General features: G+C 37.9%; 1 protein-coding gene across 1 annotated transcript; it reads left to right on the top strand.

Annotated features, from left to right (window-relative positions):
• Positions 1-461: 461 nt before the first annotated feature.
• On the top strand, positions 462-16,299 carry si:ch73-252i11.1 (uncharacterized protein LOC553517 homolog). Its single transcript, XM_018702863.2, has 12 exons — positions 462-850; positions 1,816-1,951; positions 2,183-3,032; positions 3,143-3,193; positions 3,332-3,458; positions 5,017-5,182; positions 7,675-7,795; positions 7,875-7,971; positions 8,057-8,135; positions 12,077-12,207; positions 12,479-12,630; positions 12,986-16,299. The coding sequence occupies exons 1-12, from the start codon at positions 582-584 to the stop codon at positions 13,654-13,656; spliced, it is 2,850 nt and encodes a 949-aa protein (XP_018558379.1). The 5' UTR covers positions 462-581; the 3' UTR covers positions 13,657-16,299.
• Positions 16,300-17,591: the final 1,292 nt, after the last annotated feature.

Genomic DNA, 17,591 nt, shown 5'->3' on the forward strand with positions numbered 1-17,591 from the left:
TAATCAGATTTAAAAAGTGATGAATGGAATCTTACACACCTACTGTAAAAACATAGGAATCAGGCACTTTGAGAGAAAAGTGAAAGGAGGGAATGAAACCACATTATTTATGCTTAATTATTTCCCAAGTATGATACTTTAATCAGTTTCTACTGACTTTCCAATAAAAAGTGTTCCTATAACAATAAAATTTGATTTGATTATATATTTGCCTGTACTTAATGGCTTTACAGAGAATTGCCATTTTAAACATGTCTTTAAGTAGGACGTATTTAGAATATCTGTTTTTAAAAAATCCCACCGTGTCAACTATAAAGCAGAGGGGAAATTTCCTCTGTCCTCATATGAAAAACAGCTTGGTATGAGGTCATATAACCAATGACTGTAACACGGTGATGCCCCCAAGCGGTGAATGGCAGCGTTACAGCATCAATCCAGCTAAATACAGTTAAGTTTCGGTTTCTAATCATCAGAAATGATACCGAGCTTTCCGTCTTCCTTTCTCTCCCAAGTCCACTGGTCACTTATCAGCTGCTGTCTTCCATGCGGTGAAGGGAAACACAGGAAGAGCGTTAAAAATAATGGAATCAGAAATATTGAAGTTTATTTGCGCCAGTGAAGGAGCAGTTAACACCGTCGATTTGGTGTCTAATCTAGATTCCGCGACCGTGTCGGAGATCATTTGTAACCGAGAGAAATTCGTTGTGTGTTGTCCGAAGGGGCAGCCCAAGGTAGTGGCCTGGACCAAACTGAGACTGTGCAGAGCTAAAGACTGTCAGGGAACATGCAGGGGTCTACACCTGTGTAAAAACTTCCTCTTCAGCGGATCTTGTCACTTCACTCGGTTGAGGTAAATATGTTTGCTTAAAGTAAGGGGAGTCATGGTTAGTCTCAAACTCGCGGTTGTTGGTGCTGAACTGCGGTTTGAGAGGCCTGTGGCTCTTCTAGAGATATCTGAATTGTTTTTAAAGGAACATTTATCACAAAAATTCAAATTATCACTTTCTATGTGTGCTTAAAACTGCGTAATGAAGAATGAGGTCATAGTTATAGGTGTGTCTCTACGTTGCAGTTAAATTTGATTACAGTTGATGACTACCTGGTTTAAAGGCCTTGACACATGCGGTGCGTTCAAGTAATGTTGGGAAAGCCGGATATTTCACTGGAAGTTGACATTCATAGTGAAGTTTTGCTGGGTAATTTAACACCTCGAACAACTGAAGTCTGTTACAGGGGCACCATTCTCCCTATTACAAGTCAGTGTACCATCAAAATAGTTGTGTTTTTATTTTAAGGTAAAATTGTTGCATAATGTTGCATCAAACCTGGACTTCTTCCAACATTTTATACATTGTAAAATAAAATCCGCGATATTTTTCCTACTTTTGAAATTTCGTATAAACTCCATTCTACAGTGAATCAGACAGTGAAGGCAAGTAGGATATCTTCTAAGCCACAGTTCTGATGCAATGGTGACCTTCAGCCCTATCAGGCTATTAGTGTTGATACGTTTTGCATGAGTCACGATTATAAATACACTTAAACATGTCTAATACCTCTTTTAGTTGACTTTACAACTCATATTTGTTTAAACATGATTAAACAGTAATTCTATTCGAACTGTATACCTGTCAGACTCACCACCAGCACATGGCTACATTTTAACCCTTCAGACTTATTCAATTTCATATCCTTTAAGTTTATTTGAATGTACTGTTTTCATAAAATGTTGTGCAGAAATATTGCCTTTGCCTGAGCTAACATTTACTAACAAATGTTTGACTGAGCAATATGTGTTGTTTTTTTCAATAACAGGAGAGGATGCAACTTCTCCCATGAGCTGAACTCTGACCACAATGAAAGGGTACTGAGAGAACATGAACTGGAGAGTCTGAGCAGGGCAGAGCTGTGCACTCTGCTGCTGCAGAGCGACAACACACTACTGCCTCCTGTAAGTCTGACAACCTAGTTTGAACAGTCATTTAAAAATGGTCACCTTAGAGTCTGCATGGGTACATAGATCCTCCAATATGATTGGTGGAGACCCTAGAGTTTTTAGAGTATCAATACCTGACCTTAGATATACTCGGTTAATATAATATAATGTTTTATACTTCATCATTGTTACCAGTGATTTACTATTTTATAACCGTTTTTCCTTGTCTTATCATCCCTCTGTCAGATATGTTATGATTACAACAATGGTGATGGTGTGTTTGGCCGGTGTACGGAAGGAGATGGTTGCAAGAGACTGCACATCTGCGAGAGGTACCTGAACGGTGATTGCAGCTGTCCCAGGACTCATCATTTTAATGCTCCACAGCCATTGAAAAGCCTGCAGGATAAAGGCGTGCCTGACAGTCTCTTTCGCTCCTTGAAATCTATTTACACAAATAAAGAGGCTTTAAGGCTCAACAGGGGTGATAGAGGCAACAAGGGCAGCCGTCAACCACCACATCTAAGCTCTTCTACCAGTGGTGTCTTTGCTGCTGCCAATTTTACTGATGCAAGCAGTAGCGATGGTCTGAATTTTACACAAACACCATTGTACAGAGGGAGAGGTGGTTGCAACAGGGGAAACAGGGGAAACAGGGGCAACAGGGGCAACAGGGGCAACAGGGGAAACAGGGGCAACAGGGGAAACCTGGGCAACCTTCAACCAAGTCAGCGAACCTGTTCCACTAGTGACATCCTTGTTGACATTGAGGGCTTAGATCTGTACACCGAAGACGGACTAAGCCAAGACAACAGTCAAAATCAAGACCTAAACTCTTCCACCAGTGACATCTCTGCTGCTGCCAATGACACTGATGCGAGCAGCGATGATGGGCAGAACAGAAAACAAAGGCAGAAGCTGAATAAAACCTCAGCAGCCATCAGAGGAAGAGGTGGTAGCCGGGGCAACAGGGGCAACAGGAGCAACCCTCAACAGCTCCACAAGACCCGTTCCACTAGTGACTTAACTTATTTTGCATACGACAAAAACACAGACAACGAAAATGGACCGAACAAAAGACAAAGGCCCGTTAGAGGTAAACTATGCCAGCTGCAAAAGCTTTAATGTCTAAAAGAACAGTGTAAGGTGTAAAAGAACAAAACAAAATTTCATAGTGTACTTTTTGTTTCTGGTTGTTTCCTTTAGATAAAACTGAGATATGCATGTACTTCATCAAAGGACACTGTAAACACGAAGGTGAGTATTCAGTGATAAATCATAAGATCGTCACACAAAACAGTAATAACTACACTTATTTTGGGCACTTGAATGTGGTCATCTCATCAGTTTGATCAGGTGTCACTGATATTGTTTTTATGACCAATGTGTCCTCAGATAAGTGTTATAAAGCTCATGACAAGATGCCGTACAGGTGGGAGGTCAAAGAGGGTGATCAGTGGACCCCCCTCCCTGAGAATGAGGCGATTGAGAAGGACTACTGTGACCCCAAAAACACATACAGGTAATCTCAATGGACATTTAATGGAACTGTAGTTCTTTAAGTTTACACCTTGAGATGACTGAGTTAATAAAATCCTTAAAGCAACACAGTGTAACTTTTGCATGAGTAACCGCGTCCTCTGCAGTTATGAGTGGTAATTAATTCTATAAAACGTCATAAGGTCAAGGAAAGACGTGAAGGAGAACTGAGAAGGAATTAGGCAAAGAGAATTACAGTATTTAGAGAATCCGACTGTGTTTACACTAGTCTTTTTTAAACTAACTTTATTTATAACACATGGGAGATGTACAGTGACAGACTCAGTGCTGTAGGCTACAATTCAATAAGGTTTCCTGTTTAACACTAATGATATAATAACATTAAAGGAATATACAAGTTAAGAAAGTTGAGCCATTAAAATAACGGAATAAAGGAATTGTGCAGCAGGTCCAGAGTAACTTAAATTCAGATGGAAATATATAGTTTCCTGTCATGGGCACTTTGACCTTTTTATACATTCATTAAGCAGAGAAAATCGGGGAGGAACTGTGGAACAGCATTCTCTCCTTTCATAAAGGAAGGTCCAGTGTATCCTATGCTAAAGGAGATGAGATAGGAAACACTAAAGCTCTTTTCATTAACAGTTTCACTAGTGGCAGCCCTTATCAAGGCTGCCACTAAGATATTTCCGGGTCAGTTCACTCATTTAGGAACCTTTCCTAAGCAAAAATGACTATTTGACCACAGACATTGGTTATCACAGATGAATACTGGTTTTTAATGACCTCTAACTCTTGAACTTGCCGGGCCTGATTACATCAATCAAAGATGCTTTGTTATGCCTTTCTCATGGGAAATTGTACCTCTGCACCAAAGTTACATAGTGCATGGACAGGCATTTGGGGCATGGAGGTAGAATGAAAGAGGCACTGCTCTCCTCATTACATGTCAGTGTATCATCAAAATTATTTTGAAGCTGATATTTTGAAGTAAAATATTTGCATAATGTTGCTTTAAACAGTTCATTTCCAATATTAGGCCCACAGTAAACCCAATCCTCTGGTTGGCCTGCCAATCACTTCTGTCCATAATTAAAGGGGTATCCTAGTGATTTAGTGTTGTATTTCCATAAAGTTGGTGGTACTCACAAAAGCCAACAGGGACTCCCATGTTTCCCATAATGCAATTGGATAACATCTTTCATTAAATCCTCTTTGCTTTCTAAATACCCACTTCTTTCAAACTCAAGTGCAGGCTTTCTGTTTAAAAAAAAAAAAAAAATTTCAAACCCAAATTTAAATTTATTTGAAAATCTAAAAAGCTCCCATTAGAAACACAAAAGACATTATACAACTTTGTTTACAAGCTGTGTTGTACTCCTCATGACAGGTAAACTGAACTTAATGTGTAAGTTCATGGTCAATGAAAATAAAAAGTAATAAAGTCAATACACCTTTTAATTGCAAAGGAAAATTTCAATGTTGATCTAATGTTTCTGCAAAAATGTAGCCCAGTAAATCACTTGCTTTTAACATGAATTGAATTGTGTGAATTAATTACCCATTTTTGCTGTCTATAGCGGCAGTACCCCACCTGTGCATTTTGATACAATGACCTGTGGACAGAACAAAGTACGGCGACTCTCTACCACTAACTCTCTGCTCGAGCCAACCTTCATCCACACCACCGAATGGCTTTGGTACTGGGAGGATGAGTTTGGAAAGTGGAACATGTATGCTTCAGCTGTGAGTAACTGGAATTGGACTTCCTTCCTTTTCAGTCAGTTTAAGCTGATATATGGAACACTTTAGTGTCTTGTAGCTCATTGTTTTGGTCTGCGCCAACTGTTTTTGTTCAGTATCTCAGCTCTCATCAGCAAAGCAGACAGCTTTCTTCAGCAAAAAAAAACTCCAAAATATCCACTATATGCCATCTGCCTACTAAATGACACAGTCAGCAGCTAGTTAGTGAACACAGTTGAGCATTTGCTGCTAAAGTTTTAGATATTTTCCTCAGATAAACAGGACACATCTAAAAAAGAGAGTGTGAATATTGGACTTCTATTGATCAGGTGACCAGAAACACAACTCCAAATGAATGTTAATGATGGTTTGCCATATTAACATTTAAGGTGATAAAGTGGTGGTAATTGGTTTTGGAAAGTATTTGTTGCTTTTCATCATATTAGTTAATACTATATGGAAATATTGTGAAGTAGGGATGTCCCATTATCCCAATCAATTAATCCATTACTTGACCATTTTAAGGCGACCCACAAGTCATTTCTCTCCAACAACATCCAACAAACTGTGTAAATATCTCTTGTTGAAAAAGTGAAACAATTCCTAATAGGTATTATTGTGTTGGCAAATGGGAGCAACATGAAAAAAATAGCTGCAGCAGCCAACAGTTTCAGTGAAGACATGCACAGTGACAACATGCCTCGCCAAGCAAAGCTAGTGCAGCTGATTTGGGCTAAAAATGGTGACTTTACCTCTTTCTATGACATTTTGCCGGCATGCCGTGACCCTAAATGCTGCTGTGGCGACAACTCTAATTAAGCTCAAAAATTTTGCTCATGATCGGAGAGAATTGAGGCTGTCAGAGATTTACTCTAAAGTGAAAATTTTAATGTGATATTAGTCCTCTGATGCAATACTCAGTCATCTGAGCCACACTGGCTTTGGTCCATGTGGACTTTGACAGTTGTCATGGCACTGTGGAGCAGTGTCAGGTTCTAAAGGACAGGATTTTAAAAACATAAATCACACCACAACTGAACTTCCCACTTCATCCTTCCCACTCGTGGTCTACTAAACTCACGCTGAACTGACAGCGACATGTGTTTACATAACGCCTACAATTCTCTATATTCTGTTGTGTTTATAGCAGACAGTTCCTCTTTCCTGCTGTATTCTGTAGCTTAAGCTGCTTTCCATACACCTCATTATTAAAGTTTTAATCTTATCCCTTTATGGTTCTCCATCCATGCAAAAAAAAAAAAAAAGCTGAGCTGTGTGCACAGGCTGTGGGGCAGCACCTCTGAGGAAAGAGATTAGCAGCAGTGGAGATTTTAGCCAGATTACATATATTTGAATTTGTCATGTTCATATTGGACTGTTAAATAAAAAAAAGTTTTACAGCATTTGGTAGAGTACCCTGCATATAAGTTTATCAGTTCTTATAACTTTCAGAGAAATGCTTGGTCCTCCAAGTTTACTCTTCCAAAGAACATAATTTGAAGTTACAGATATCAGACTTTTCCACCACGGCATCAGAACTTAGTAGTTCTGTCTAAAATACATTCAGTATCTCATAGAAATCAAAGATTTCCACCAAAATCAAAAAAGAGTTTATTCCTGGGACAGACAGCATATTCACATAATTCCCCATTTTTCTGCCAAATGAAATAGAATTTGATCATCAATATACATTTTCAACTAAATGTCCCCATACTTAAAAATCATGCAAAAAATGAATTTCATATCAAGCATATTGAAGAACATTTAAGGAGGAAAATTGCTTTCTTGCCAAGAATTAAATGAGAATATTATTACCACTCTCATGCTATTATGTTAATATGAAGCCAGAACCAGCAGCCACTTATCTTAGCATAAACTGCTAGCCTGGCTCTGTCCAACAGTAACAAAATCCACCCCTCCAACACCTGTATGTTGTTACATAATTTATACAAAAGGAGAAGTCTAAAAATGACATATTGTGGTTTTATGGATGGATAAGATGAAAAGGAAGAACAGGAAAACACCTCTAATTCTGACACATTATTCCAAGGTGGTTAGCCCCAGTGCTAACCCGGTAGTTAGACCTAAATTAGATTTTTTTTGTCGTGTTATGTATTTCTAGCTGTTTGCTACCAACTGAAAACATTGTACAGCTCCTATAAAAGGAAAGGTGGAATTTGTTATCATCAAACAGTCACTAGCTAGCTGTTTCCCTCTCTCCACTCTTTATGCTAAGCTATGCTAATCAGCTGCTGGAGCTAGCTTCATATTAAGTGTAAAGACACAAGAGTGGTATCGATCATCTCATCTAACTGTTAGCAAGAAAGCAAATTCAAAATTCGAATGAATTTCCTAAAATGTTGAACTTTTCCTTAAAACCACTTTTGTTTCCCTGCCTTGTACAAAATAGCTCTTTGATTGATGGCTGCTGATAGGTTGTCTTCTAACTCAGACATGTTTTGGGAAAACACAGAATTATTTGTCTTGTTTTCCAGAGTGGTGGACACAAAACAGCAGACATGGACAGCACTAAACTGGAGCAGAAGTTTCTGGAGAATGACAAAGATGTGGTGGAGTTCACAGCTGGTTCACAGTCGTACTCACTCAGTTTCCAGGGTAAACAAAGATTATGCAAATGATTTACAGTTATAAAATATTAAGATGATATTATAATGATGTCTTTTTTTAATCTCAGACATGATACAAACAAACAAGCATTATGGCACTAAAAGACTTGTGAAAAGACGGCCACAGTTTGTCTCTGCAGCGGATGTCCTGGCAAAGAGAGTGAGGTACAACATCCTACATACGTTATGTTTCATCCATATGGACTCTCAATAAAACTAACTGCAAGCTATGTTTGCTTTTTGTCTACAGAAGGCCTCTGGGTCAACCAAATTTTTGCACTATACCAGACCACTGGGATAAGACACAGATTCCTGCTACAGGATACAAGGTATGAGAATACAGCACGCCTTCAAACTGCATAAATGTAACTTACATGTAGTGTTTCAGCAAATATTCATACTCTGGCTCAGAGGCTATGTGATATACATACTGCTAGCCCAACAGGTAATTGCTAGAAGCTCCACATCATCATTTTCTTGGTGTCCATAGTTGTTCATTGTTTGTCTTCTGGGATAGGTTTTCTGACAAAAAAGACAATGCAGTGTATTTTGGCAGCAACCTGGAAACCAGAAAGTTTCCAACCTTACCATACAAATAAGACATGCAGACATATCAGTCTGTAGCTATCCATTCTGGATATTAGTATCATAATGTATACAGCACAAATTAATACTGACAAACTGCTGTTTTGGCAGTACATTAATGTGCTGTCCTGTAGTAACAAGAAATGAATGTGTGTGTTTGGGACACTACAGCCAAAGAAACATATTTCTTTTTTTTTTCAATACATGTATATTTACATAAACCAATGGTAAAAAAACATCTTATCTTAACAATGATGACCAACTCAAATTCACAATGTTAAAAACAAACAAACAAACAAACAAAAAAATGAACACAAAAAAGACCAAATACCTTAAACAAACAAGCTCAACCTCATTGTTTGTTATCTCGTTGGTACCTAGTTGATGCACATAAAACGTTAAAGAACAGAAATCCAGCATCAATCTTAATATGGAGTTATATCTTGAAATATATTTAAGTTTCTCATATCTCTGATAGCCATGTCTTCATTTACTGTGCCATGATATCATTAAATTCTAATTTTGCTCAACTAATATTGCCTCTACTCAGACCATGATTCCAGTGGTGTTTTGTAGATTTTACCAGTGTATGCACAGAATAAGATTTCTGCCAGTTATTATTCGTTTCTCAATCTTTCCCAAATGAATGTAAATCAAAATATGGCTCAAGACTTCTGAGTTGCACATACTCGAGAAAGTGCATAAGGCCAAATTTGTTTTGTAAATCTACCCAGGGAATAAATATATTTCCTATAATTAAGTCATTAACTGTTCTGTCCCTCTGTTCCTCCATGTAGTCCACCTTAATGACAAGTCCTGAGGAGTTATATGAGCAATGATCCATGAAGTGGTAGTTTGGATATCTCCTGGACTCCTGCATATGCAATATGAATATCCAGTATATGATGCAAGTAAAATGCGAGTGGAAACATGGTAGAATATGCTTTAAAAAAGACTGCAACAGTAGAAAACAAAATAGAACCTGTTTATTGATGATTTTCACTGGGTATAGACAGGACAACACAAAAAACAACAACCAAATGTTCATATTATTAAGTAATGAAATAAAATTATTAATTTAATATTTGTCACCCATGTGAAACAAGTAAGGCTATTCAAGGCAATCAAATCTATTTCAGCATCTACAGGCATCACTGATCAGACTATATGATGCTTGTTTGCTTCTCTGTTGTATAATACTAAAACATGTCCTTGTATTTGCTTGTATGTCTTTCTTTATAATGAATTGTTTGATTCACATGCATCAAGTCTTTGCTAACCTATTACATATGAGTTTAGTTAAGTTAATTAAATGTTAATGATGAAATATTATTCGTCTAAAATCTGAAAGAGGCTCTCCAAGTTAACATGTTTTACTATACTGTAGTTGGAAACATATGCAGATGTTTTGATTGTTTTAATTTAACATCTGATGTGTCTGAGCTTAACAACTTTTAATTATTATCTAGAACTTATTTTAATTTTATTAGAGCCAAAAATGAAGTTGGATTTAAAATATATATATAGTTTTTGATTTTATAGATTTTCATTAAACAATTTAGATGCTTTGCTAATTATCTTGTTATTCCTGATCATTGCATTTTCACCCCAACCTGTCTTTCAGAATGGTTGTTTCAGCTTGGATTTGTTTCAGAAGAGCTGCTAATTGCTTACTTGGCTTTTTCGCCATTAAATAATTCAGTCTGATTTTAATCATCTCTAAATTCAGACAGTTTCCCTTGTAATCCTTGTGAAGATTTTTATGGCACTTTTCTAATACTGCAGATTCTCTTTTTTCCGCTCTAATTTGAGAGTCTAATTCATTTGTATTCTTTGCTATGCATGAAATAACCATTCCACTAATGCATGCCCTAAACTACATCAGGAGTTGGTTTTGTTCTCCCTTGGCATGTATAACAGTAAAATAGTATGTTTTCTCATAACATATCTAATAAACTCTGCATCTTAATACTTAGCTTCTTCATTCTCCATACTCTGTCACCCTTTTTATTTTCTCTTGGTGCAATAAGACAGGATGGGAGGGAACAATCAGATATCACAATTTAGTAAATTTTTTAATCAAAGAAGTTGTTAAGTACACTCCCATTTTTTGTTTGTTTGTTTCAAACTATGCTGGTCTAATTTATCAAATATATTATTAAAGGTTCCTCCTATGATTCACATTTCTGTCTGGTTATTTTCTAGAGTAGTCTGAATTTTATCTAGGAATACAAAATCACTTCTGTGTGTTTTTCACCATATAAAGTGCAGGTTGAGAAATAGTATAGTAGTAGGAATAGTAGTGTCCCAATAAAGTTCATACAAACTCAGCAATAATAAATGTTATACTGATAAAACATTTAACATAAAATAATGCTCATATACTGTAAAATGCTTTCCAAATCTCCAGCTGACTGCCTGATTTCTATTAGTTTACATTCAAATATTACAACTTAATATCCCTGCGCCCCTCACACAACAACAGTTAAAAAGTTCCCTGTTTATAAAGTTATCATGTGACAGTTTTCAACAGATTTTACATTTCCATGCAAATTGCTTTTTTTAATAAGCACAGTTTAGGCACAGCTTTTCTCAAAGTACTTCCCATATGTTCAATCCTACACATGTGCCTCTAGATAAGTGTAAACATTATTACTTTTCTGAGTTTTTGCAAGAAAAGTATTTTTCACTTTTCATCAGCAATTGTTTCCACAATTATTTCAGTTGTACATTGTATTTTTGGATAGTAGTGTGCATCAACAATTAAATTAGCCATAAAAAAAAAGCTTTGACAAAATCTCACAAGGATGGGTCTATCGTACATTATTTTCATGTCTGCCATTTTGGTACCAAAATGAGAGCAATGGAAAGAAATTTCTGTGGGAGGAATGAAAAGTACATTGAAAAATCTACCAAGGGCAGACAGTGTCACTGTGACATTCCTGAAACCAGGCCAACATCATCCACCCACAGAATAGTGCAGTTCCAGTCTAACCTGTATCATCTGTGGGCAAAAACATTTTTAAAGCAGCAGCAGCAGTCCAGATATTTTTATAACATGTATGTATCATGTAATAATGTGAAAGGGGTTGATGAACCTACAGAGAATTAGCAACCAAAGTCACAGTGCCCTTCAGCTTTATAGACCTTTGTATGGAGTTTTCATGGTTAAGCCTTTCAGCCCGCAACTTGTTTTGTTTTAGTTCAATCTCACTCCTCCCATAGAATTGTGTTAGAACACAGCAGCCACCTGTTTTCTTCTGAAAAACTCTAAAAACCTTCTGTACACTACCTGCTCAGCACCAAACATCAGACAGACATAGTTAGCAACTAGCCAGGTGGCAAACATAGTGGAGCATTTAGCAGGTAATGAGCCAGATATTTCCAGGTGGTCAGAAATACAACTTCAGATGAATTATGTTGCCCAGTAATTGTTAATATAAGCAGCTGCTCGCAAATTTGCCATATCAACTTAAAAGGATATATCAGTGTTGAGCTCAACACTGCTGAGCTCAGTGTTGAGCTCAACACTGATATAAACTTGTTTCCACCGCCTCCAAGTGGCCAAATAATCAGTTATGTTAGGTTGCTGGTAGGTGTGCCTGAAAATGTTTTATGAAAAGATTTTTTGTGGGAATTTTTTTAGTCTCAAAAAGATAATTTCTCTATGGTATTTGTTTTCTAGCGTGTCTCCCTCCAGCGCTCTTCAGATGAATTTAAGGAGATCGAAGCTCTTTTCTATAAAACCATGAGAGGCTTTGACATTATCAAAATCGAGAGGATTCAGAACAAAGCTCTCTGGGAAGTCTTTCAGTGGTACGTATGTGATATTCATGGGTTTGTTCTGGGAACTTACCATTAAAAATTTATGGTGGCTAATGTTAGTGAACATTAGCAAACTAGAAAAATGGTACTGTTTATCTAACATTACTGTCATCTGTCTGTACAGTTTATCTTGGCATTTATCACTACCCTGTAATAGTCACTTGTTGCCAAAGTGACTGTTGAACAGGAACATTTGCAAAGTCTCACATTACATTAGAGCACATTCCTAAATGTTTTCTGGTTTCTTTATTCCCCAATGAAGGCAGAAGAATCAGATGAAGACCAACAATTTTGGGTGCAATGTGACAGAAAAAAAGCTTTTCCACGGCACCGACTCTAAACACGTAGACGCCATCTGCCTCACCAACTTTGACTGGAGAATCTGTGGAACTCATGGAACCGCTTTTGGCAAAGGTGGGATGAAAAAATATTAATTCTGGGCTACTTACTGGTTTGATAACAAAAGACATACAATTGTATTAAATTAAAAAGAAAATTTACTCTTAAGGGATGAACAAGACAGCATGTTAACCAATCCTAAAATCTTAACATCACACCCAGTGAACACATATTTAAAGGGACAGTACACCCAAAAACTGAATGGAAACTCTTTCTCTTCCAGTGTTAAAGTTGTCACTAGGACATAGGCAGTGGATCCTTTCGGGTCTTTCCACATACCGTATAATGACCTTTTTTTTTTTTTTTTTTTTTTTTTTTTTTTTTTACAATATTACAAAAATTTAAAATCTCTTTCTGTATCCAAATCCAGGTAGTTACTTTGCCCGGGATGCCAAATACTCCCACAGCTACACTGGTGATTCTGATATCAGATCCATGTTTGTCTCACGGGTGCTGGTGGGAAACTTCACGAGAGGGTCCTCCAGCTACTGCCGTCCTCCTTCCAAGGACGGTGGGGATGTAAACTTCTATGACAGCTGCGTAGATGATGTTATAAACCCAACTATTTTTGTTGTATTTGAGAAGCATCAGATCTACCCTGAGTACCTGCTGCAGTACAAGACTTTGAACCCGTTCGGTGATTATGTCAGTGCTACAACAGTACCTGCACCGAGACCAGCTACCACACCCAGCAGAGTAACTGCCCAACCTATCACATCAGTTCATCAACGCACCACAGTCTCACACCAACCCAGCCTATCAGCTTATCAAAGCAGCACAGCTTCATACCGACCCAGCACATCAGTCCAACCCAGTACGTCCTCATACCTGTCTAGCACACCCGTTAAATCCAGTGTACCCTCATACCAACCCAGCACATCAGTTAAACCAAGTATGTCTTCATACCAACCCAGCACACCAGTTACACGCAGCACATCCTCATACCAATCCAGTGCAGGCACTCACTGGAACCATTATTCTCCACCCTCCTCACCAACCCCAAAACAAACAAAACAATCTGATTCCTGTGTCATTGCTTAGGTGCTTTGAATAATTGGGTGAATAGATTAAATATAGCAATATGCATTTAAGTGTATTAAAAGTGTTTATTTATGTGGAAGACCAAACAACACAAAAATTATTGATCATACAGATAAGAAGTTTAGAGGAAAAAACTCTTAAATATTTTTCCTGAAAATCAGCTAAATAAACTGTCTTTCCACTGCTGTTATGGAAATATCAGAAGGTGGTTCATTGAGGAAAACTGCTGGTGGCACTAATTCTTCAATTAGGTGCCATTAAACTATTGCAAAAGAAGAAGACACAATCAGATGGTGTAGTTCAAAAAGCACCAGTGAAACTTCACGCTTAAAGGAAAACCACTTTGAAAACATGTTGTCACACTTCTGTTTGTTATGGATTTGATTTGAAGAGGGTTAGACTCTCCTCATGGCTCCACACAGTTCTGATGTTTTCATCTGCCACTGTTTTTTGTTGCCTGGATGTTTTAGTCACAGGCTTTGTGTACATCATGATTTATCCACATCTCTTTCAATTGCACTATTTTCTTTTTATCATTACAACTTTTCCATCTCAGTCATGTGTAAAAATGTTTTTGCATTTCCACACACATACATGTGTTACATATTGATTTAAAACAGTGTCAGTGTCATAAAAACTGGCAGTTGATGAAATGTATCACCAAGATGAGTGGAATTTTATACATCAGAATCCCACTGAAATACTCAAGTTAAATCAGATTAAGTGATTATTGCGTGAAGCAATGCTGCTGTTTAGTGCCCCAACCAGTAGGGGTGACAAAATCCCTTTTGGACATTCAAAAACAAGCGGTCAAATTAATGGCTTCATTGATTGACTTTTGTTTCACTTACTGTCTAGGGTGTACAGATACAGATTATTTAAATCACCACTTACAGATTTTGTGTTGAGAGTTTCGGGTTTGTCGTTTTGCCTGACATTATGATTCCACTACAACTGAAAATCATGCCTTTGTCCAGATTGTTATACTGTTCACACTATTGATTTTGTGCATTGAAAATAAATGTAATATTCATGTTAACTGCAGAGTTTTATTTTCAGGTTTACTTTACATGACAGCGTTGTGTACTGTTAGCTATAGCTGGATTTCTTTCTCTCTGACTTTCTCTGTCTGACTCATAAGTGAATTGAAAATGCCACCAGCGGTTGTGTTGGGCCTCTTAGTGAAATGAGGCAAGTCATGAAAAATGATCAATATGGCTGCCAGTGCTTCCTGTGACATTAGACATTAAGCCTGCAAATCACCCCCCTCCCCTCAACACACACACAAACACACATACGTACACTAGCAACCACCTCCTGTTGTGTTTCCTGAGGAGCTGCAGTGTGAATGTGAATATGTTTGCATGTTAAGATGGGATTTCACTGTATTTATGCACCTTGATTTCTTCCACTGGTGATGACTAGACTCTGTCATTTATACCATTGTATATTATGCATTAATTTGTTCTAAACCTGCAGCATTTCTCTATTCCATGTTAAACTGCTGTTTTTTACTATGTATGGGCACAGTTAAAAGATCATCACACCTCAGTCCAGACATTTAAATAATCCTAATGTAAAAAATCACTGAAAGAAACTGGTTTGCCTTGAACCAATTAAATTTTGAGAGTGCTGGTCTTTTTTTTTTTTTTTAATTAACAGTGGATCAAACTCTAAATGTACTCTGGCAGGTGTAGTGACAAACCAACAGAAAATTATCACATCCTGTTCTCAATTTATAGAATCCTCTGTCATTTCAAAGTAAAGTGGTGTTTTAATTTAGATTTTTGAACAATTTGCACTACATTTAATGTGAGAGGATTCACAGGCACAGTTCGATACCAGTCTATTTTCCTTAGGATCCTCTGATGTATTGTAAGGGCCCTAATCGAGAACTTATACTCCCCTCTGGTTCAAAACACATAGATGTTTTTCTGTGCTGACAAGACAAACAGCTTTGACTGTACAGCAGATTACGAAGAGACTATTCCCAGGGTGAAAATGGATTTGTCTGTCACTACGACTGCATCCATTTCTCCACCACTCGTGCTTCATTATGCGTTTGCTGCCCATTAAGATGGAGCTGTCCTATGGTAAATGCAGCTGTGCCCTGCAGGATGCAATAGCCCACCCAGAGACAGTAAATATCCACTGACATTAACCAGACTAAGTAGCCACTTCCTGTCTGATGTGTGCCAGTGGCGGCTGCTGCGTCTTGCCCTGGCTGTCATTTCCTGGTAGACAGAGCAGATCCTCTAGAGCTGGCTGTGAGGAGCTTCCAGGCCCCAGCATATCGGAAAATCTGGTTTTCCTGCATCGCAAGAGCTTATGAATTAAAAATGACTCCTTCCCTTTTGTTTGTGTGCATCCCTCCTGGTGTTTGAGGTGTTTATGTTTCTGCTGAGTCATGGTGGTCTAGTTCCAGCTGATGGAAGAATGCTATGGTGGCAAAACCCCAGAGTGAGTGGAAGTGACTCAGATCTTTATTTGGCTCATAGCAGGAGAAGTTTTTGTTGAGTTTCTGAAATATTTGTGGTGAATTAAATAACAGCTGTGGTCAGCAGATCTACTGTATGTGCAGCCTCAATGGATCAATAAAGCACCTGTTGATCAGCTGGTTATTAAAGATGTGTGCTAAATCTATCTCCTTGTTCTTGTTAGTCACTACATTTGTAGGTATTTAAACGTGCTTCATGCAGAATGTCAAACCCCAATTGCCAGAATTATTTTACATGGAGCCACTGGAGGGAAATAGCTGAATTGTTTTATGGCACAAAACTGAGGAAGACATTCTACTTGGGGAAACAGCTTCCAGAGCGCCTGGTGGTGAAAGAGGACAAGGCTAAATGTTCACAGCATGTTTATCTAATCTTCTGCTGGTGTACTGTTATTTTATTAGTCATACTCTACAGAACAAACTACTGGAAGGATTGCGATGAAATTTCAGACACCAATTCATGCCCCTCTGAGGCTGAATTGTAATAACTTTACTGATCCCTTAACTTGTGGATCAATGATTCTTCACTTCCTCTTGCTGTACAAAAATGAAGCCAAAGTAGCCCATATACTGGCCACTCCCATCTTGCACTGGTGGTGTCATTTGGAGTCTGCGCAGTAGTGATTGGGGAGTCTAACCATAGTATCAAAGTTCCACTAATACAAAGTCCACTGCTGGTTTTTATTGTATTGTATCATTTGTATACTTCTACTATTGTCTACATATACTTATTGTAATGAGGCATGCTATTCAAATAAAACTGTCTTGCCTTGAGTTTAGGGATGAAGGACAGGAGGCAACTGGGAAAATGGGAAATGTGGTCTTGCACTAACAATATGCTGCTGTGAGATAGAGATAACAATCTTCTGAGGCTGTGACCTCATTTTGTGCAGCTGCCTTATGCAGATGTTCTGCTGTGACTGGATGAAAACAGTTGTACTGCACTTTGGGGTGCAGCTTGTGCCTCTGTTCTCTCTCTCTCTCTCTCTCTCTCTCTCTCTCTCTCTCTCTCCCTCTCCCTTCCTCTCTTTTACACAGACAGATGCAACAGCTGTTTCATTGATGCAAGAGGGAGCAGGGGCGATACATGCATTCATCAGAGTTGGTTATGTCATTAGTTCTCACTGACACCATTGAAGCTGAAATGAGGCAGCTAAAATATACATATAAAAGTTGATTTGTCCTTGACATATTTGTCAATAAATACTGTATCTGACTCAAAGGATTATAGTGCAGTGTAACATTAAATGTGGACTTAATTAGTTGCCATTGCAGCATTTGTGAGTGTGTTTGCTCCAAAGTGTTTCTCATTTAAGTGTAATTACCTCCAACACAATCCCAGGATTTGTACATTCATTCACAGAGTTATCCATGTATTAACTGAAAGATTCCTTAATCCAGCGTTGTGCTTATGATCCTGTTGTCTAAGGCATTGAAA

This window comes from Lates calcarifer, linkage group LG18 (genome assembly GCF_001640805.2).
Source record: "Lates calcarifer isolate ASB-BC8 linkage group LG18, TLL_Latcal_v3, whole genome shotgun sequence".
NCBI classification, from domain to species: Eukaryota; Metazoa; Chordata; class Actinopteri; family Centropomidae; genus Lates; species Lates calcarifer.